Consider the following 23,497-nt stretch of genomic DNA (forward strand, 5'->3'; position numbering starts at 1 on the left):
TTTAAAATAATTAATGAATATAAAAAAAATAATACACATTTAATAATAATCACATTTCTAACAACATAAAAATTTGTATATTATATATAAAAATAAATAATAATAAGTGGTTAAAATTTTTACTACAAAAAAAAGTTTTAGAAAGCCAGTACATAAATTTATTTTTTAACTTTAATATCTCCATTTTATATTTAGTGTTTCTTTTATGAAAGCAAATGTGTCAACAACTTCTTCAACTTTTTGTTCAATATCTATATTTTTATGGAAACCTCTATCCTTAGTTATTCTAACAAATACAGGATTTCTTTGATATTTAATACCTGATTTCATATGGTGATACAAATTAGCAACATATTTTAGTGTTTGAGTTGCAAGTTCTTTGTTATTTACTAATTCTCCTGTAAATAAAGTACATGGCCATTGAATAGGTCTTTTTGGCATATGTATATTTTGTAATGGGGAATAACTAAGTAAATAGTCAAAGTCTTTATTCTTGCTTATATCACCAAATTCTGATTTCCAGGATGGTGTATTGGTGAAAGCATCATCACTTAACATATCTAATAAACCAATTTGTGTAACAACTGAACCAAACAATTCTGGTCTTCTTCTTGATGCAACAGCTGTTATAAGTCCACCTTCTCTTATACCACGAATAGCTAATTTTGATGGTCTAGTGTAATTTAATCTAATTAAAAATTCAGTTGCAGAAATAAAGTCATCAAAAGTATTATCTTTTTTATAAAGTTTACCTGCTTCATGCCAACTTTCTCCATATTCACCTCCTCCTCTAACGGCAGCAATAGCAAGTATTCCATGGAAATGATTTGCAAACAATAATGCTGCTGGATCATATTCTGGAAGACTATCAATACCATAACTACCAAATGCTTCAAGAATTAGAGGATTTTTACGGCTAACTGAAATATCTTTTTTATAGTAAACCAACATTGGAACTTCAGTTCCATCTTTACTGGTGTAATACAATGTATTTGTAACAAATGAACTTTCTTTTATACCTTTAATTTTTGCATGTGCAAATTTAGTTAAAGTAACATCTTTTTTCTTTTCCAATTCTGATAAGTCACCAGTATAAATAACTTGTGGTAACCTTAAACTAGAAATTTTAATGAAGAACCTATTAGTGTCTACACTACTAAAGGTAAACATAGCTTTACCTTTTTCTGTACTAAGTTCAGTAATATGTTTACCAGTATCTTTTTCAACAATATAAAAAACATTAGTAAAGTGATTTAAGTATTTAGCAATGTAATACTTTTTACCTGCTACCTTAACATCCTGAAGTACCATATCTGATTTTGATTTAATAATTTTTTTCCATTTACTAGGTCCTTTACTAACTTCAGAAAATTTAACTCTTATAACATGTCCTGTTGAACTATATTTTGTTGTAAAAACATCAATACTGGTTTTATCAGAATCAACAATGCTGTAAAATGCATCAAAATCAGTAAATAATTTTTTCAAATTAAGTTTTCCTTTAATTTGATCTTTTTTAATTGAATCTAATGCATAATAATATACCATGTTCTTACTGTTACCTATTCCACTAAAGTAATAAACAAACAAATACCTGCCATCAGCTGAAACTTCTCCATTAACAAATATATTTTTTTCATCTGTATAACTAGCAACCAATACATCTTCTTTTTGTGATGTACCCATTTTATGATAAAACAATGAATGATAAACACTTTCAACACCCATATCAGAGATAATTTCTCCATCTTTAGTAGCAAATGCTGAGTAGAAGAATCCATATCCATCATAAGCAAATGACATTTTTGATACAATAACATTTTCTAAGACATCTTCTAAATCTGCACCAGTATCATCTTTAAATTTAATAGTAGTAAAATATTTTCTATCTACTGAAAGTAAATAAGCCATATATTTACCATCTGATGTAAATGTATAATCGACTAGTCTTGTTCTTCCAGATTTATCCATTTTATTTACATCAAAGAATGTTTCTCCTTTACCATCATATTCAGTACTTCTTTTTAAAACTCTAAAAATTATAATTTTAAAAAAAAATTGTTAATTTAATTTACGGATGAGATTTTAATCCAGTTTGAATTGTGTGATAGTAATAACTACCATATTTTTTGTATGATTCATATTTGTCATATGTTGAAAATGTTGTTAATTTTTGTTTAAGATAATTTCTAATTGTACTCTTTTTCAAATATGATTTTGACATTCCATTAACTTCATCAATAAATTTGACTGTTCTTTCATCAGTTAGATTTTCAAAGTAACTATATCTGTTATAAATGTCATGTCCAAACATTTCTTTATAACAATCTTCACATCTTTCAGCTGAAGGATATTTTGTAACATTAACTAAAATTGTAGTTTCATATCTACCATAATAGAAGTCTCTCATATCTTCACAATTATTAAAAGCTGTTGTCGTTGTTGTTGGTGTTGTTATTTTAGTTGTTGGTTTTTGAGTTGGTGTTGTAGTTGGTTTTTTCGTTGTTGGTTTAGTTCGTTTAGTCGTTGGTTTTGGTGTTGTACGTTTAGTTGTTGGTTTTGGTGTTTTTTTTGTTGGGGTTGTTGTTGGCATTGGTGTTGTTGTTAGTACTGGTGTTGTTGGTGTTGTTGTTGGTATTGTTATTGGCATTGTAGTTGTTTTTTTGGTTGGTGGTTTTGTTTTTTTTGTTGTTGGTTTTGTTTTTTTCGTTGTTGGTTTAGTAGTTGGTTTAGTTGTTGGTGTTGTTGGCATTGTTGTTGTTGGTGTTGTTGTTGGTATTGTTATTGGCATTGTTGTTGTTTTTTTGGTTGGTGGTTTTGTTTTTTTGGTTGTTGGTTTTGTTCCTTTAGTTGTTGGTTTTGGTGTTTTTTTTGTTGGTGTTGTTGTTGGTTTTTTCTTTAGTGTTGTTGTTGGTGTTTCTGTGAATATATCTGTAGTTGGTTCTTGTGGTTCACAGGTTACTGGAGGTGGGCATGGTTCACATGTTGGAGGTGGTGGAGCTTCACATGGTGGGCGAGGTTTACATGGTGGAGGCTTACACCATGGTGGTCTACAATTATGTGGAGGTTTGCAATCTACTAACCAATAATAATAATGATGATGAATACTGTAATAAATACGACCACCACGACCTTTTGGTTTGTAAGGACTATGTTTCACATCATAATCAGCATGGCCACTAATATTACGATACTGATTAACATCATAATGATAATAATGTTGTACGACAACTAAATCATAGTGACCCATCTTTTTATAAATTTTTTTATCCTTCCTTCCTGCCTTTTCACTTTCTGATTTTTCAGCTCTATATTCTATTTCATTTTCTTCATAAGGTTCTTCTGTTGGTTGTAATGATGTTAACTTCAGATGCACAGAAGGTATAAATAGTAATAAAATAATAAAATAATAATGAATAAAGTTGTAAAGCATATTTCAGTTATCCGATTAACGATATTCTTTTATTTAATACTAAAATAAAAATATATTACAACATATAAATGTGTTAAATATTAATAATTTGGTTATTTTATAGTGCTTTTAAAATTGACTTTGTTTTTTTAAGCAAACAATTATTATAGCTATTATTGTTTAATGATAATTTTAAATGTTGAAATAAACTCTTAATATAAAAATTTTTATAATATTAAGTAATAATGGAAGTAGTTTTGAATTTACTAATTTTCATAAAAAAAGATTTTTACAAATATTTCTAATATTTGATATATATAATTATATTATATTATTGTTCAATTATAAAAATACTATGAGAAATAATTATTGAGATGATTTATTTACAAAGTTTTTATAAAAAATTGTAAGTGCATTTTTTTGTTCATATTCCTTTTTCAATTTAAATTTAAAATAATACAAAAGTCGTAGATTTAAAATGATTCTTTTGTTAATAATTAATTTTTTTGAAAAAAAGATGTATGATTTTTAATATAGAAATCACATAATGTATAAATTTCTTTTTTTTCATTTTAAAATATTCAAAAATTTGATATCTGAATTATGAAATGTAAAATAAAATTATAAAGAATGACAAAAATCATATTACATAATTTTTTTAAAATGAATAATTTTCAACAATAAAAAAAAAGTGTTTAATTTAGAATAATTATATCAAATAATTTGAATCAATTTAATCATTCATTTTTTATCTTAGATAATATTTTTAGTATGGTTATTTCAAGTTGAAATTTTACTAATGTATTATTTAAAAAAAATTGAAAATATTTAAAATTAAAACATATTATAATCTTAATAACTATTAAGAATGTATAAATAAACTTTACAAAAAATTATTAATAGAAAACAAAATACGTCATATAATTTATAATTAAAATTCATTTTAATATTTAAATGCAAAACTTTTAATTTCATACAAATTAATAAAAAAAATTTTTCTTATATAAAATTTTATTATGAAGAATAATTAATTTGTCTACATTAATTAAAAAGCACAATAATTTTTTCTTTACAACGAAACGTATTCATTGAATATAAAAAGTATTTAACATATTTTAATCTAAACAAATGATGTAATTTAAAAAAAATAAAGTAAATAAAAAAAGGCATAAAAATTTATTTTTAAATCTATATTTTAAAAATTTCTACAAGTTTTTCAATACCCTTTTAATATAGAGTAATTTTTAATTTTAAACAATATAATAGATATTTCCTTATTATTTTAAAAAGTATAAAAAAAGTATTATTAAATATAATTTGTACAAATATTTAAAAATATTTTACATTTATTTATAATTATAAATAAAAAAATTAGGTAATTATTAACACAAAAAAAAAATTGTATTTATATTATATGTTAATCATGCAAAATAAACTTTTTTTTTATACTCTTTTCTTTTATAAAGTAAATCAAAATCAGTTGTTCTATTATTTAAAAGGTAAATGGTTAAAATTCATAAATGATAAAATTTATATTTTTAGAAACATTGAAAACAAAAAAATGGAATTTTTTTTTCAACTTTTTGAAAAATGAAATTAAGAAATGTAAACTATTCTGAAATTTCACAAAAAAATTTTAAAAATTTTTGCACTAATACTTGCACTTTTTTAAGGATATTTTTTAAAATGATCATTGTTGTTGATTTGAAATTTAAAAGGATATTCAACATAATAGTTAAAATAAACAACGTTTAAATGTGATTTTAAACAATAGTACTATGTAACAGAAACAATTGTATAAATAAAAGCTAATTATATTTTATTCATCACTTATTCAAAATCAATTAAAATTTAGTTGTTTTATTGATAAAGTATTTAATTACAAAACAATTTTTACATCTTTTTTATCTCTATTTTACGCTTTTTTTAAAAATAATTTAACGTAGCAAAAAACAAAAATAAATTTTTTTGGTTTAAAAAAATAGCGTGTTGTCAAAAAAAAAAAAATAAAAAGATTGTTTTGTGTCTATTTTTTTATTAAGATATTATTAATACACATCATTGCAAAAAAAACATTTTCCAATTAAAGATGTATTATTATGAACCTTAAAAATTTTCTTTTCTATAATACTTTGTTTAAAATAATTACAAATATATAATACAATAAATGTTTTTTCAAAGTTTATTTATGTGATGTTTAGCATGTACTTGAGATTATCTTGGTTGTTTTATTTATGTAGTCCTTATTAAGATTTAATATATTAAAATTTATTTAGATATCCAAAACAGCAATGACTTTTATCTTAGAAGAAAATGTAAAAAGATTAAAATTAATAAAATAAAAAAAATATTTTCAATCTAGAGATTCTAAAAATTAAAGAACGACATTAAATTAGAATAATGATAAAATAAAGCAAAAAGTAAAATTTAACATTTATAATAAAAATTCTATAAAAGTTTTTTTTTGGAAAATATAAATTTAAAAAAAAATTTGAATAAATTAAATAGAATACAACAAAATCCCACTTTTATTAAAATTAAATAACTACTTTTATTCTGACAAAAAATATAGTTTCACTATGACTTCAATCATAATAAATTAGATTAAACAATTAAAAGTTTGAGTTATGATATAGTATATAAAAGAATGTTAATTATTTAAATTAAAAAAAAATGATGTTTATTGTTTAAACATTAAAAAAAATTGGACTGAAATATCTTGTTCCATATGATATTAAATTATTTAAGACAGCAAACTGCTTGATTATAAAAACGAGATGTTTGATGGTATAATTTTCGAGAACTTTCGTTAAATTATATTTTTCATATTTTTAAAATATTTATCTTTCACATATAACTTTTTTTTATCAATATATTGTTTTTATTTATTTAAGTATATGATTTTAAAAATAGAATAAGTTTAATGATGGATAATGAATTAGTCTATGATATTGATATAATTCCTAAAAAGAATAAAAATAGTAGAGCTTGTTTATTATGTGGATTGGTAAAATCAGTTGATTCATTTATGATGAATGGTTGTGATAATTGTGAAGACTACCTAATGCTGAAGGGTGATGAAGATCGCATTCGATCTTGTACCAGTGTGAACCATAATGGAACAATGTTTATCATGAATCCCTTAAATTCTTTTCTTTGTAAATATTATGTAAGTTATATTTTTTAATCAAATATATTATTATTTATTATTATTCTTATTTATAGAATTTTGAAAAATCAATACCTGGACAATATGCTATATCAGTTTGTGGTACATTACCTGATAACATTATACGTGAATTAAGAAGATTTGGTATAAAGTACACACCACATTTTAGAGACAACGCTAATATGTAATTTTTTTTCATTAAAAAAATTTTTTTTGAAATATTTTTCAATAACAATTGTTATTATAACCTTTTAATAAAATTGTTTCACTTAATTTTATTTATTCTATGAAATTTTATCACATGTTCAAATTTATTGTTAAAATTAATCAATTAAATATAGCAATAATGAAAGTGGATTAGAGATATATATACATATAATTATAAATATAACTTTAAAGTTTTAATAAAATATAACATGTTTAAATACAAAAATTAAAATTTTGTTAATTAATAAATTATTTGCTTATTAATATGATTTAAAATTAATTTCTATTATAGTATTTTTTTTAGACTATACAAGATTGATCCATTTTATATTACTTTATATTCATTTTTTAAATAAACATTCATTTTAATTAAAATGTTTATAGGTCAGATATATTAGAGATAAGGTATACAAAAGTTTTAAATTTTGTTTTGTTCTTTAATTTTATTCTATCTAATGTTTTTCATATGAAATAATAATTATTACTAAAAATTTAAAAATGTTGTACAAAAATATGAAAATTTTACAATTTAATATAATAATTATCAAATTTAATTGTTTAAACATTGTTGTATAAGGAAAACTATTAATCACAAAAAAATTAATTAGAACTTTAAAAATATTTTAGTAACAAATTTATTTTATTATTATAATGTTTTTATTAAAAGGCAGAAAATAAAATATTTTTGAGATATTACACTCTAAAAAACTTAATTATACAAAAAAAAAATTAAAAAGAATATGTGTAATTTTACTTTTAGTTAAAATATAAATGACTAAAATATTTAATATTGAAGTAATGATTTCAATTTTAAAATAAAATATAAGTTAATTTAAACATTCGTATATATCAAAAAAGTTTTATTTTAAAATTCATTGGTTATAACTTTATCTAATATTTTAAAGCAATCATTTTAAAGTTAACTTTATTCAGTCTTTTTAATAATCTAAAGAATGGGAAATAATTTAATAAAGCCAAATTATAAAATATCTCTCATTATTTTTTATTTTGTTTTATAATTGTTTGATTCATTTTGAAATGTAAAAAATTATTAATAATATGCTTGTACTTTTCAATTTAAATGTTAATAAATTTTTCATTTTATAACAATACTGTCATAAATGAAAACATTTTTAATTTAAATTAAATCATTTGATATATAAAATAATTGTTAAGTTAAGAATGTTAAAAATATACCAATTTATATAGCTATATATAGAAAATGATTTATAGAAAGATTTTTTCACAGATTGATTATTAACTGAAGTAAGCATAATATTTAAAAAACGTGTTAAAAGTAATTAAAACATATTTTTAAAAAATTATAGAAAATATTTTTTATAAGTTTAAACATTAATTATTTTTTAGAAAAATTATTTTAAAATATTAATTATAACTACAAAAGTTAAAACTATTTTACTTTATTTAGTAAAATGAATATAAACAGTTTTAAAAAGCATGAAATAATATTTAATAAAGTATTTTTTTTATAAATTTTTTTAGATTATCCTATATCATGCAAATAAACAACAAATTATTATATTCTCCTGAAACTGCGAAAACCTAAAAACAAAATATATTAATTAATTATATCAAAAAATCAAATATATTACTTCGACGCATGTTTAATGATGTTTGACTTCCGTACATTTTTGAATTTAAAAAATTTACATATGTTGGATACATGTATCTTACATGGACTCTTTTACAAATTTCTTCCTTAAACACTATTAGAAATATTTATAGTTACTTACAATTGTCTCTGTAAAAACAACTTTGGAGGTAAAATGTTTTAGATGTACCATATAATTAGGATTCGTATAACGATTTTTGAATAAATGCGAAAAATATTTTTTATTATTTGGTAATACAAGTGATGAATAAAAAGCACTAAAATCTTTTGTGTTTTCCAAATTAAGTGTAAGTTTGCATGGTGGATTTCTTTTAAATATTCCAGAACATGTGTAACTAAATGTATTAATTTTACTTATTTCATTAAATAGAAAAAAAATAATAAAAAAATTATTTATCCAGTACATACTAATAAAATATTTTATAAAACTTTTTTTTTAAATTTATTTATAAATTAAATAATCAAAAATCAAATACCCTATTTGTCAATTAGTTCTTCATTTAAAACGTACTCTCTTATTTGAATGAATTTTAAATTTTAAGTTTTTTGATATAGAATATTAAACTATAATAAAATAAAATTACTTAAATATTTACTTGAATATTATTTTTAAGATTTTGATTTATGAATATTTTATAATGTGATAAAGATAAATTTATATAAAGCATTTTTAATTTAATTTGTAACAAATGTATAACTTTTATTTTTTTAATTAAAATAATGATTTTGTAAATTATTGAAATATCAAAATATGTTTAAAAAAAAGTTTAACAGTTAAATAGTACAAACTAATTTATATTTAAACATTGAATAATTTTATTAATGTTTATTTAAATGTATTTTTTTAGTAAGAAAAAATTATTCCAATTTAAAAATAATAATATTAAAATTCAAGTGTTTAAAAATCTTATTTAACACATATTAAAAATTTAATCATGGTTTTATCTTCATTTAAAAAAATATAATATCTTGACAAATTCTTTTTTAAATATTTTAAAAATGGTTGTTTTGAAATTTTAATATATACTTAAAAGCATTTTTTTTTTAGTTTTTTAATGTAATTCATTATTTAATATTTAAAAAATAACATTCATTATTATCTAAGTTTTTTTATATTTAATTAATTGTGACTTTTCAATCCTATTTAAGTGATAATAAAAAAATATTTTTTTATAAATTTTTTTTATAGCTAAGAAATCATTTATGTAACATTTTTATATTGATTATGTTAATTAAACTTTTATAATTATTAATTGACTTACTTAATTAAGTTCATAAATAAACTAAAAATTTATTATACTTTTAGTAAAATATTATCAATAATATTGATATTACTTAAAAATTTATTGAACAAATTAATTTATTTTTTGCAATAGTTGTCTATTTTCAAAAAGAGAAAATAGGAAAAATATGAGAAATCAATTAATTGGATATTGGAACTATGTCTTATACTTGCACTTCTTATGATAAAAGTGATTTTTTTAAGCAAGTATATATTTTATTATTACTTTCATTTTAATTTTGTTGATCAATTGTATTACACATTTTCCTTTTTTAGTTATTCCAAAAACTATTAATAAATTTTTCAAATCTTTTTGAAGCATCCTATTTAAAGCTCTTTTTGAATCTCTTTGTGATTTAGCATTAAACATGAAACCTTTTCTTTATTAAATGATCAATAATATTATTATTTTTTCTTTCAAATCATATATGTCTATAATTGTTTTAAATAATAAAATCAATTTATATTAGAAATTGATATTTAATAAAAAGTTCCAATCAAAAAAAGTTCTAAAAAAATTAATAAAAACATGTATAATCACTTACAATTTTGTCATATTCAAATGATGCTTTACTTATTACTTGAATACTTTGCATAAATAAACGATTATTAAAATGACCTTTATTCAAGCAAATGAAAAACATTTTTCTTTTAAATACTTAAAAAAAATATGTAATAGCGTGATATTCTTTAGAATTTTCCAATTAATAATGTTCATAGACTTCTTTTTTAACTGAATTTTAAAAAGAATATTCATAAAATTAAATATTATTTAGTACAAAATATACCAGAGAAAAACTAAAAATATATTTATTTTCATATTCATAAACTAATTTTAAAGAAAAATAAAATTTCGTCATTATGAGATGTGTTATTGTTATGCAATATAAAAAATATGAATTGATTTGAACTATAACTGCCTTATAATTAATACTTGTTTAAAGTTTAAATTGTTAATTACCATATGACTATAATTTTTTAGTAAAATATATTTTAGTTATTATTAAAATTATTGGCAACAAGTACAATTAAATAATTAATTGTTTTTATAAAATATATAAATATTAATACGAAACTTATAAAATTATCATATTTAAAAAAATTTTTAATTAAAATTAAATCATTTAATAAATAAAATAATTGCTAAGTAACATTAAGAAGTTAAAGGAATATCAATTTATATAGTCATATATAGAAAATGACTTATAGAAAGATTTTTTCAGAGATTGATTATTGAATGAAGTAAACATAATATTTTATAAATGTATTTAAAATTAATTAAACATATTTTAAATAAATTATAGAAAATATTTTTTATAAGTTTAAACATTAATTATTTTTTAGAAAAATTTATTTTAAAATATTAAACAGAACTAAAAACATCAGAACTATTTCATTTTTTTAGTAAAAAGAATATAAACAGTTTTGAAAAGCATGAAATAATATTTAAAAATCAATATTTAAGAGTTTTTTTTAGATTATACTATACCTTATAAATAAACGACAGATTATGAATTTTTCCTCAAACTTGAAAAATCTAAAAAAAAAAATATAAATAATTCATATAAAAATAATATATTACGTCGAAGCATTCCTGATGGTTTATAACCTCCGTATAAGTTGGAATTCAAAAATTTGACATATGTTGGATACCTGTATCTAATACGAAATTTGTAACAAATATCTTCCTTAAACACTATTAGAAATATTTAAAATTACTTACAATTGTTTCTGGAAAAAGAACTTTGTCACAAAAAAGTTTTAGATGCTGCAAAAAATGAGAATTCATATAACGATATTTATATAATCTCGCAAAATAATTTTTATTAGTAGTTAACTGAAGTGATGTATGAAAAGCACTGTAATCTTTTGAGTTTTCCAAATCAAGTAAAAGATAGCAAGGTGGTTTATTTCTAAAAATTCCAGAACATTTGTATTTAAATGTGGAGATTTTACTTATTTCATTAAATAGGAAAAAAATAATGAACAAAGTATTTATACAATACATACTAATAAAAAATTTTATAAAACTTTTTTGTTTTTAATTTATTTATAAATTAAATAATCAAAAATCAGTTATACTATTTGTCAATTAGTTCTTTATTTAAAATGTACTCTCTTATTTGAACAAATTTTTAATTTTAAGTTTTAGCATTGAATGTTAAACTGTAGTTAAAAATAATTACTTAAATATTTACTAAAATATTTTTTTATCATTTCAATTTATGTATATTTTATAATGTGATAAAAATAAATTTATACAAAACATTTTCAATTTAATTTGTAACAAATGTTTAACTTTTATTTTTTAAATTAAAATAATGATTTTGTAAATTATTGAAATATCAAAAATTGTTTAAAAAAAAGTTTAACAGTTAAATAGTACAAACTAATTTATATTATAAATATTAAATTATTTTTATAATGTTTATTTAAAACTATTTTTAATGATAAAAAAAGATTTCAATTTAAAAATAATAACATTTAAATAAAAGTGTTTAAAAATATTAGTTAATACATATCATGAATTTAAACATGGTTTTTATCTTCATTTTGAAAAAAAAAGTTATAATATCTTGACAAATTCTTTTTAAAAATATTTTAAAAATTGTTGTTTTGAAATCTCAGCGTATATTTAAAAGCTTTTATTTCTTTAGTTTTTAAATGTTATTCATTATTTAATATATAAAAAAATAGCATTTTTTTATTATCCAAGTTTATTTTTATTTTATATTTAATCAATTGTAGATATTTAATCTTATTTAAGTGATAATAAAAAAATATTTTTTTATGCTTAGTTTTTTTTTATAGACTTTCTTTATAGATAAGGAATCATTTATGTAACATTTTTATATTGGTTAAGTTAATTAAACTTTTAAATTTTTTAATTAACTCACTTAATTAAATTTATAAATATACTAAAAATTTATTCTACTTTTAGTAAGATATTATCAATAGTATTGAAATTACCTAAAACTTTATTGAACAAAATTATTTTTTTTTTGCAATAGTTGTCTATTTTTAAAAAGAGAAAATAAGAAAATTATGGGAAATCAATTAATTGAATATTGGAACTATGTCTTTTAATTGCACTTCTTATGATAAAATTGAATTTTTTTAAGGAAGCATATATTTTATTATTACTTTCATTTTAATTTTGTTGACCAATTGCATAATATATCTTCACTTTTTAGTTAATCCAAAAATTATTAATGAATTTTTTTAAATTTTTTTAAAGCCTCCCATTTAATCTCTTTTTGGACTTCTATGTGATTTAACACCTAAACATGAAAAACTATTCTTTGTTAAAAGATCAACAATATTATTATTTTTTCTTTCAAATCAAATATATCTATAGTTGTTTACTATAATAAAATCACTTTGTGTTAGAAATTAACATTAAATAAAAAGTTTCGAACAAAATAATTTTTAAAAAAATTGATAAAAACATGTTAAATCACTTACAATTTTGTCATATTCAAATGATGCTTTACTTATTACTTGAATTTTTTGCATAAATAAACGATTATTAAAATGACCTTTATTCAAGCAAATGAAAAACATTTTTCTTTTAAATACTTAAAAAAAATATGTAATAGCGTGATATTCTTTAGAATTTTCCAATTAATAATGTTCATAGACTTCTTTTTTAACTGAATTAAAAAAAGAAATTTTGTCATTTAAATATGTTTATATTGTTATGCAATGTAAGGAATATGAATTAACTTGAACTATAATTGCCTTATAATTAATAATTGTTTAAAGTTTAAATTGTTAATTACCATATGTCTAAAATTTTTTAGTAAAATATATTTTAGTTATTATTAAAATACAACAAAATATTAAGAGATATAGATTGATTCCTTTTTTTAATATCTATGATATTTTTGATGTTATCTATATTTAAAAGTATTTAATATTATCTTATTTAATTATGTAAAGGTATATAAAAGTTTGACTTTAAACCAAAATATTATAGTAAAATTATTAATACATAATTTTGGTTGTCGTGATAAAGAAAAATATATCAAAAAACTTTATGTTTGAAAAAAAAAAAATAGAAAATGCATGTATAAACTAATGTAATAGCATTAAAATATTAATTGTATAGTTAAAACAATTAGCCTATTAAACTAAATAATTTTCTTAATTATTTTTATCTTAGTCGAAAAAAATATCTTTTATTTAATATATTTTTTTTTCTTCAAAAATATATTTTTAAAACATTTCAATCTGTTATGAAATACATCTACCGATTAATTTTAATGTTTCTCACAATTTTTTTTAAAATTAATGAATAAATTTAAAATTTCAAGAATCATATAATTGTCATATGTGTATTATACCATTTCTAAAAAATTTACTTATTCGGTCAAAGTTATTGATTATGGATAAATTATTGAACTATTACTTTTCAAAACGTATAAATTAACAAAAAATTAATTTTATAATATTTAGAAAAAACGTGGGTGAGCTCACATAAGTTATTTTCAAAATTAGAAATATTTTGGATATAATATCCATGGTCAGCTAAGTTAAAACATATTTTGTATACAAATCAATGAAAATTATTATAAGAATCCAATAAAAATTATAATTAACACTTTAAAGTTTTAATAAAAATTAAAAAAATAATTGTATAGTACATATTTAAAAATATCTGTTAACTAATGAATTACACATAAAATTATTTTTAAAATAATAAAATTGTTAAGAAACATGTGTACAATTATTCTTAAGAAAATTTCTGGGTTATGTTTCTAATGACGCAAGGAGTAAAGATAATAATTTTTTTCGTTGTATTTTTAATCCGTTAGATATATTAAATAACTTTCGCTTTTTTTATAATTTTGATAACCTACAAAAACATGACTAAAATTTACAAAAGTTACAAAAAATTTATTCAAATAGTTTAAATAACATTTAACTGCACTTTTTAGAATTAAAACTTTGATAGATAAAACATATCTAATAAAAAATAATCTATTTTAAAATGTTAAATAATATTAATGTTTTTTTTCTAAATATAATAAAAATGCGTACTTTTTTAATTTACTTAAACTTTCTTGTTTAATTTAGTGCTACATTTTGAAAGAAAAAGCTCCTATCATATTAATAAGTAATAATTACCTTAAAAATCTAAAATGTTTTGTTGCCTCATAAATTTTTTTTTATTACAATTATACTTTTGTAAATTATTAACTATAATTTTTGTTTGTTGTATGTATTATCATACACCAAATTTTTTACAAAGTAATCTCGGAAGAAATAAATAATATCTTTTATATAATAGCTTATAGATACGTAATTCATAAATGGAAAGTAAATTTATTATTAATACTTTTTGAATATTGCATTCTGAAATGTGATTTTTAACTAATCTAACCAATTGTACTTTATGATTACTTGCTTCTAATGTAACTAAAACAAAACTATAATCACAAATATTTTCTAAATCTTGTGTAAAAAAACACAGTGGTTTTTTTTAACATTCTGAACAAGTTTATCTAGCTAAATTAATATACTTTATCATACAACTTAATAAAAATAGTTAATAGTAATTTTGTTTTTTATTATAAACGATTTTTATTTATACTGATAAATCAAAAATCATCTTTGTTTTATTTTTATAAACCTTAAAAGCATCTTCATGTTATAATAAAAATTAAAATAATAAAAAAAGAAAAATTAAATTCTAAAAAAACTTATAGGATTAAAAAATGTTACGAAAAATTATAATTTCTAGTTGATGCTATGTATATATAAATTTTAAAATGTAGTTATCAATAAATTTTGACTAATTATTTGACTACTAGTTTTTATCTTTTATTTTATTATTAAATACATTTTTTTAAAAAAAAATACATTAATAAAATAATTAATTTTGACAAATCCAGCATTTTATAAACAAATATAGCATAATTATAACTACTAGTAAAAATTATTAAAACAAATATTGATTATCTGATCAATTAAAAAGTATATCACTTTAATAAAATTAAATCAATAGCTCTTATTAAAATAACATTATTACAACATTGGCATACTTTAAAGTATAAAAGTACTAAAAAAGCATATTAAACAATATAAACAAATTTAAATTCTAAAAAATTATTTTTTTAAAATACATTTACTTAAATTTATTATTTATGTTTAATAACTTGCACAAAAAATTATTGTTTTATTACCAAATATCATAGTAAAAACAATTGATAAGTTTACTATCAAAAAAAAATTTATATTACATTTTTAATATACTCTTAGAGATAATTTAAAAAAAGACCAACTTTTTTTAAAATTTTTTAAAGTTAAAATAAATAATGCTTATTCTAAAATGTTATTTAAATAAAATAATATACATCAATTAGTTATAAAAGTATAATATATTTATAGTTTTGATGTCTAAAGTATAAATAAATAAAAAATTTAATTAATGTTTTAAATGTATTTTCAGCCTATTTTTTGAAAAAAAAATTTCTTTTTTTACTAAAAAACTGTAATTATTATAATTTAAGAAGGAAATATATTATTCATAAAGTTAGATACACTAATTTGACTATAAAACTGTGTTAATATAATTAAAAAAAATTTTTTAATATTACATTACATATTTACAAAATATTAATTCTTTTAAGATTGTTGTTATATGATTACAAACATGAATATAAATATAAATAAATAATCTAGATAAAAAAAATTTTTTATTTTTTAATAAAATTACCTTGAAAATAGAATAAAATAATACTATCAAAATTATAAGAATAATTATTTATTTTTGTTTTTAATCTTTTCTCAAATTTAATATATCAATAAGAAGAAGTAATTTAAATAGATAGAATATAAAAATCAGCCCATTTTTTACATGTCAAAATGACACTTTAATTTCTTAATATCTACATAATCTTTGTACTCTTTAGATTTTTTTAATTCAAATGTTGATAGATAACCAGAATCTAGAATTTTAGCTTTAAGGATTCTGAAACATTTATATTCCCATTTGGATAATATTTTCCATTTACATTTTCTTTCTTTTGCAGCATATAATATTTTGTATTCAGAATCTTTTACTGGTTCAGTCAAACGTGTTAGTGAGACAGCAATTACTTTACACATTTTAAGATCTTTCTTAGTTCTTCTATTCCATTTAGATAATGCTAAATCAGCTTTATCATATATTGATTCTGAACTAGTATAAGGTACATCAAGTACAAGTGGACCATAATCATATTCATGTTCTACAACATCATTTGACGATGCCAAAAATGAAATTGACACTAAATTAATAAATAGAACCAATAAAATGTTAATTTTGTAATTCATAATCAAAATGAATGTGATAATTGTTTACAATAATTTATACTTTTTTTTATTGACATTTAATTTATAAAACTTGATAAAATATTAAATTTATACTATTCTATCATTTTTTTAATATTATTTTTAAAGTAAACAGAAAATGAATAGAATTTATTAAAATTTTTTATTAAAGCATCAAAAATTATTTATAGATAAAAAATTTTGCAAAACTAATATTTTTATTTGGGGGTAGTGATAAATAATTTTAATATTTTATAAATTAGAATTAAGTATATTTATAGCTTTCTTATTTTTTAGTACATATATTTTTTCAAACAAAAGATAGTTTAAAAGAAATAAACTTTAAAGTTACAAAAATCCGTATAGAACAATGTTTTTTTTAATAAATATTTATGGAAAATTTAAATATTAGGCTGTATCATATGAAATGCATGTTTTTTTTTATCTATTTAAATCCACATAGCTCAGTGAAAAATAAATATTTTTTCTTCTAATAACAATCATTAGAATCACCACATTGTCTTCTATTGTATTACTAGCTTTTTAAACGTTTAGAATAAAAAATTAAAAAATTAGAAGCGATTGAAGCTTCAAGGGTAGATTCTAAAGGCCTATAAATTTTGAAGAATTGTTTCTAAAATCTATAGATGAGACTTTGCTTGTAAAATTCTTTTAACTGTTTATTTGTGCTAAAAAAGATGCTTCTTAAGAATGTGTTTTTGAAATTTTTTATAATTATGCACAATTAGATTCAATACTTTTGGTTTCAAAAGGTTTTACTAAGTTTTATATATCTTTAGTGCACAATTTTTTCAAAAAGCTACCAAAATGCTACCATATTTTTTTTTTTGAGCTTGCAGTAGCTTATGGCTTAATTTTTATAAAAAAATTTACTAAAATTGGATTTTTTTGCTGCATATGATCCAATTTTTAGTATAAATCATGTTTCATTTAGAAAATGAATCATTCTTACCTTAAAAAGTTGAAAAAACAGACTTCAAAACGATGAAGTGCTTGTTTTATGTTAAACATTGGCGGTAAACTTTTGATCATAAAAATTTTTAAGCTTCAGATGTTTTTCTAAACATTTGTCAAAAAAAAAGCTTCAAAATTGCGCTTCAAGACGTTTTTATTGAAGATTGAAATTATTCTTCTCACTGTGCGTTTTGAAGCTTCTTATTTCCCGCCCTGAAACTTTTAAAATTTTTTTTTTCAGCAGAAGCAATGAAAAGATTCATTTCTAAAAGATTATTAAAAATTTTTTTTTATTTTGCAACATTTACCTCATTTTGACCTCAAAAAGAAAAACTTTTGTGAAATCTGCGCAAAGAAGACATTGTAAATAAATTAAAATAAAAGACAACTAACTTCCTATTTCGGCATAATACATATGTCATTTTGTAAAGGAGATTCATAAGAATCTAACAAAATACTTAACTTTATTAAAACATAGCTAGTTATTAAATAAAGCCAGCTAGAAAATCGCGCAATGAAGAAACATGCATTTCATATGATACAACCTAATAAAATAAAATAAACAAAAATATTTAAAAAAGTTTTAATAAATATAATTTAAATATATAGTAAATGAAGCATTTGATAGCTGATAAAAAGTAAAAAAATTTTTATATAATTAAGCACAGTTATCATATAAATAAATAAAAATAAAATTAAAAAAAAGTTGCTCTATTTTGTTCACATTTGTAGAGGTAAAGTCGGAAATATAGAAAATTTTCAGCCAATTTTTATATCTCTGAAAATAATGATGTCAGAGCTATGAAAATTATTGATCTAGATCAGCTTTTGAATAGAAATCGAATAAAACTAGTCCCACTTTCATAGGGTAATTATTTGCTGAGATACTGAAAAGTCGGGAACAATGAATATTTTAGAAAAATTTCCGCCTTTGTTCATAACTCGCTTCAAAATCAAGATAAATGAAATCAGATTTTTGCAATTAACTTCAAATAAGTTTTCAAGTGGGGTCTACCTTCAAAATATTTTTATACATTAAACCATTTTCGAGATATAAAAAAACGGTGACAATGGATTACGCGCGAAAAAGTATTAAGTTTCATATCTCAAGAACGGTTGAAAATTTGAAAAACTTTTCAACGTAGGGTATACCTAAAATCACGAATAAAGCACAGCGCATCAAGTTTCATAGTTCTGTGACTTCATTAACCTGAGTTATCGCTAGTTTCTTAAAACAAATTTTTTATCATATTTCTTATCATATCTTCATTTTTAGAAATCCTATGAAGATGAGAATAGGCTTAATGAATTCCTCGTAAAAAATTAATCTAGAAACAACTGTTTATTTTTAAAATATCTCATTGTATCATGGAAGTCGAAATTTATAAAAAAATATTCCCCAATTTCGCCCTCGACTTTGAATCCTTATAACTCCTGAAATTTCAATTTTCAAATATTGTTGATTATATTCAAAATTCATCCCGTTTCAAGGGCTATCGAATGACTATAGTGGCACTTTCAAATTCCAGAAAAAGTTGTTCATTTTTGGTCACAGTTTTAGAGGTAAAATTAGAAATCTAGAAAATTTTCAGCCAATTTTTGAATCTCTGAAAATAATAAAGTTATAGCTATGAAAATCATTTATCTAGACCTACTTTTGAATAGAAATCGAATAAAACTAGTTCCATCTTCATAGGGTAATTATTTGCTGAGATACTGAAAAGTCGGGAACAATGAATATTTTAGAAAAATTTCCGCCTTTGTTCATATCTCGCTTCAAAATCAAGATAAATGCAATCAGATTTCTGCAATCGTCTTCTAATGAGTTTTCAAGTGAGGTCTACCTTCAAAATATTTTTATACATTAAACCATTTTTGAGATATAAAAAAATGGTGACAATGGATTACGCGCGAAAAAATACCAACTTTCATATCTCAAGAACCATTGAAGATACAAAAATGTTTTCAACGTAGAGTCTAACTTAAATTATGAAAGAAGCACAGCGCATCAAATTTCATGGACCTGTGACTTCAATAACTTGAGTTATTACACGATTCTTAAAACTTTTTTTTTATCATATTTCTTATCATATCTTAATTTTTAGAAGTCCTATGATGATGTGAATAGGCTTAATGAATTTCTCGTAAAAAAGTGATCTAGAAACAACTGTTTATTTTTAAAATATTTCATTGTATCATGAAAGTCGAAATTTATAAAAAAATATTCCCCAATTTCGCCCTCAACTTTGAATCCTTATAACTCCTGAAATTTCAATTTTCAAATATTGTTGATTATATTCAAAATTCATCCCATTTCAAGGGCTATCGAATGACTAAAGTGGCATTTTCAAATTCCAAAAAAAGTTGTTCATTTTTGGTCACAGTTTTAGAGGTAAAATTAGAAATCTAGAAAATTTTCAGTCAATTTTTATATCTCTGAAAAAAATGATGTTGTAGCTATAAAAATTATTTATCTAGACCAAAATTTGAATAGGAATCAAATGAAATTAGTCCTATCTTCATAGGATAATTATTTGCTGAGATACTGAAAAGTCAAGAACAATGAATATTTTAGAAAAATTTCCGCCTTTGTTCATATCTCGCTTCAAAATCAAGATAAATGCAATCAGATTTCTGCAATCGTCTTCTAATGAGTTTTCATATGGGGTCTACCTTCAAAATTTTTTTATACCTNTTTAATAAAACAGTTAAGAATTCTATTTAAGTTTTTCTAAAATTATTATAATTAACAATTTAATTAATTACACTAAATCAAAACTTTTTGTTTCTCTTATTTTTTAAAAATAATTATACTATAAATTAACCTCACTTAAAAAAATATTTAACTGGGAGTAAGATTAGAAATCATACTTCAAATGATTATTAAAACATGTATAAAAGTTTATGAAACCAAATAAATATTATTTTATGTATTTTAATTATATCTTCTTAACTTTAAGTAATACTATATTTTATATATTTAATTGTCTAATTATAAAAGTTGTACAAATTTGTTTTAATAAAAATTTTAATATATAAAATATTTTTTTTTACCATACGCTAACAAAAAAAAATATTACTCAAAGAAAGTATTATATATTTTAAAGAGAATAAAGTGTGCAATTTTTTTCATCGCTTTGCGAAATTTATTGTTTTACATTTTTTTAATTAGTAAAAAATTTGAATAATTTTTTCGATCTCATTTTGCATGTACTAGATTGATCTAAGAGGATAAAAAATGAGCGTTTTTTTTTCTGTGTGTATTAAAAAAAAATTTATTCAAAATGACTATTGAATTTTAAAAAAACATAATATTTTTTAATATAAAATAATCTTAGATTTTTTTTCGTTTGCAAAATTTTTTTATTTATATTAAAAAAAATCATTTATTTTTAAATATTTTCTGTGTATTAAATAAATTTAAAAAAAGAAAAATTTATTTAATAATTTTTAAAAAATTTCTTTTTTTAAAATTGTTATAATTTTAAATTCAATTTACCTCATCACTTCAAAAGTGTGAGTGAAACCGCAAGTTAAATCAGAAAAAGCGCATTTTTTTTAATTGTAAATTTATTTTATTTTTTAAATCTAAAATTTCTAATATTTATATTTTTTTATATATAAGAAAAATTTTAAACTTTATTGCGAAAAAAAATAAATAATTAAATTAAATGATAAAGTTGCTATATATATTCTTTTAAAAAGTGTAACAAATTTGTTTAAAAATATTTAAAAAGTATTTGAATTTTTTTTACAAAACTTTAATTTATTTTATTGATATAATTAAAAAATATATATATCTTACAAAATCCAGCCCTGCGGGCAAGCGTATGCGAAACACGCGCTTGTTTAAATTATATATTAACAAAATATTAATTCATTTAACATTGTTGATATATTATTATAAATATGAATATATATATATAATCTAGATAAAATAAATTTTTATTTTTAATAAAATTACCTTGAAAAATAAAATAAAATAATACTATCAAATTTAAAGGAATAATTATTTATTTTTGTTTATAATCTTTTCTCAAATTTAATATATTAATAAGAAGAAGTAATTTAAATAGAGAGAATATAAAAATTAACCCATTTTTTACATGTCAAAGTAGCATTTTAATTTCTTAACATTTACAAATTTTTTGTAGTCTTTAGAATCTTTTAATTCAAATGTTGATAGATAACCAGAATCTCGAATTTTAGCTTTAAGAATTTTGATACATTTATATGATAATTTAGGAATATACTTCCATTTACATTTTTTATCTGTTGCAGCATATAATAATCTGTATTCAGAATCATTTTCTTCGTCATTCAAACGTGTTAATGAGACAGCAACTACTTTACACATTTCTAGATTTTTTTTAGTTCTTCTATTCCATTTAGCTAATGCTAAATCAGCTCTATTATATACTCTTTCTGAACCAGCATAAAGTATACTAAGTTCAAGTGGACCAATATCGTATTCTTCTTCTTTAGCATCTTTTGAAAATGCCAAAAATGAAATTGACACTAAATTAATAAATAGAACCAATAAAATATTAATTTTGTAATTCATAATCAAAATGAATGTGATAATTGTTTACAATAATTTATACTTTTTTTTTATTGACATTTAATTTATTTAATTTATAAAATTTGATAAAATACTAAATTTATACTATTCTTTCATTTTTTTAATACTATTTTTAAAATAAACAGAAAATGAATAAAAATTATTAAAACTTTTTGTTAAGGCATCAGAAATTATTTATAGAAAAAAAATTTTGCAAAACTAATATTTTTATTTGGGGGTAGTGATAAATAATTTTATTATTTTATAAATTAGAATTAAGTATATTTATATTTTTTTTATTTTATAGTACATATATTTTTTAAAACAAAAGATAATTTAGAAGAAATAAACTTCAAAGTTAGAAAAATCCGTACAGAACAATGTTTTTTTAATAAATATTTATGGAAAATTTAAATATTATACTAGTAATATTTTAAAATAAAAAATACAATTAAATGCTTCAAAGTAAAAACAAGTTACAAAATTTAATAACAAAAGTTATGTTTTATCTTATATATGCTAATTTTATACTTTTATATAAGCCAAAAACAATATCTAATGATTAAATGATTAATATTAAGCATATTGAATTCTTTGTATTAGGTATCAAATAGTTATTAAAGTTTTTCGTACGAATGAAATATCTTCATATCATAATTCGAATCTTTTTTATCATTATTTGTTTTGATGGTATTAAAAATATATCAAATACATGCAAACTTTTTTAAAATAAAATAGTTAATTATATTTATATAATTATTCTGTTCAAAATAAATGTTTTAAACAATAAATAAAAAATAAAACACTACTACTCAAATTTAATTTTTTTTATATACAATAAAATAGAATATTTGTTAACGAATATAGCTTTTTTTTAACTGTTAACTTATTTATATGTCCAAAAAAACAATGTCTTTTTTACTTTTTAAAATATATTGCTT

General features: G+C 19.8%; 4 protein-coding genes across 4 annotated transcripts; 1 reads left to right on the plus strand and 3 right to left on the minus strand.

The window, feature by feature from the left end:
- Nucleotides 1-171: 171 nt before the first annotated feature.
- Nucleotides 172-3,433, minus strand: SRAE_X000014000 (Prolyl endopeptidase; the record flags this gene model as incomplete). The annotated part of the gene is made up of 2 exons (XM_024644448.1): nucleotides 172-2,032; nucleotides 2,076-3,433. 2 exons carry the CDS (start codon nucleotides 3,431-3,433, stop codon nucleotides 172-174), a joined length of 3,219 nt encoding a protein of 1,072 aa, XP_024510006.1.
- A 2,902-nt stretch (nucleotides 3,434-6,335) lies between these two features.
- SRAE_X000014100 (Transcription elongation factor SPT4) lies at nucleotides 6,336-6,769 on the plus strand (the record flags this gene model as incomplete). The annotated part of the gene is made up of 2 exons (XM_024644449.1): nucleotides 6,336-6,581; nucleotides 6,638-6,769. 2 exons carry the CDS (start codon nucleotides 6,336-6,338, stop codon nucleotides 6,767-6,769), a joined length of 378 nt encoding a protein of 125 aa, XP_024510007.1.
- Nucleotides 6,770-16,561: 9,792 nt separating this feature from the next.
- Nucleotides 16,562-17,023, minus strand: SRAE_X000014200 (Hypothetical protein; the record flags this gene model as incomplete). Its single annotated transcript, XM_024644450.1, has 1 exon — nucleotides 16,562-17,023. One exon carries the CDS (start codon nucleotides 17,021-17,023, stop codon nucleotides 16,562-16,564), a length of 462 nt encoding a protein of 153 aa, XP_024510008.1.
- Nucleotides 17,024-22,097: 5,074 nt separating this feature from the next.
- Nucleotides 22,098-22,559, minus strand: SRAE_X000014300 (Hypothetical protein; the record flags this gene model as incomplete). The annotated part of the gene is made up of 1 exon (XM_024644452.1): nucleotides 22,098-22,559. The coding sequence occupies one exon, from the start codon at nucleotides 22,557-22,559 to the stop codon at nucleotides 22,098-22,100; it is 462 nt and encodes a 153-aa protein (XP_024510009.1).
- Nucleotides 22,560-23,497: the final 938 nt, after the last annotated feature.

This window comes from Strongyloides ratti (genome assembly GCF_001040885.1).
Source record: "Strongyloides ratti genome assembly S_ratti_ED321, chromosome : X".
NCBI lineage: Eukaryota > Metazoa > Nematoda > Chromadorea > Rhabditida > Strongyloididae > Strongyloides > Strongyloides ratti.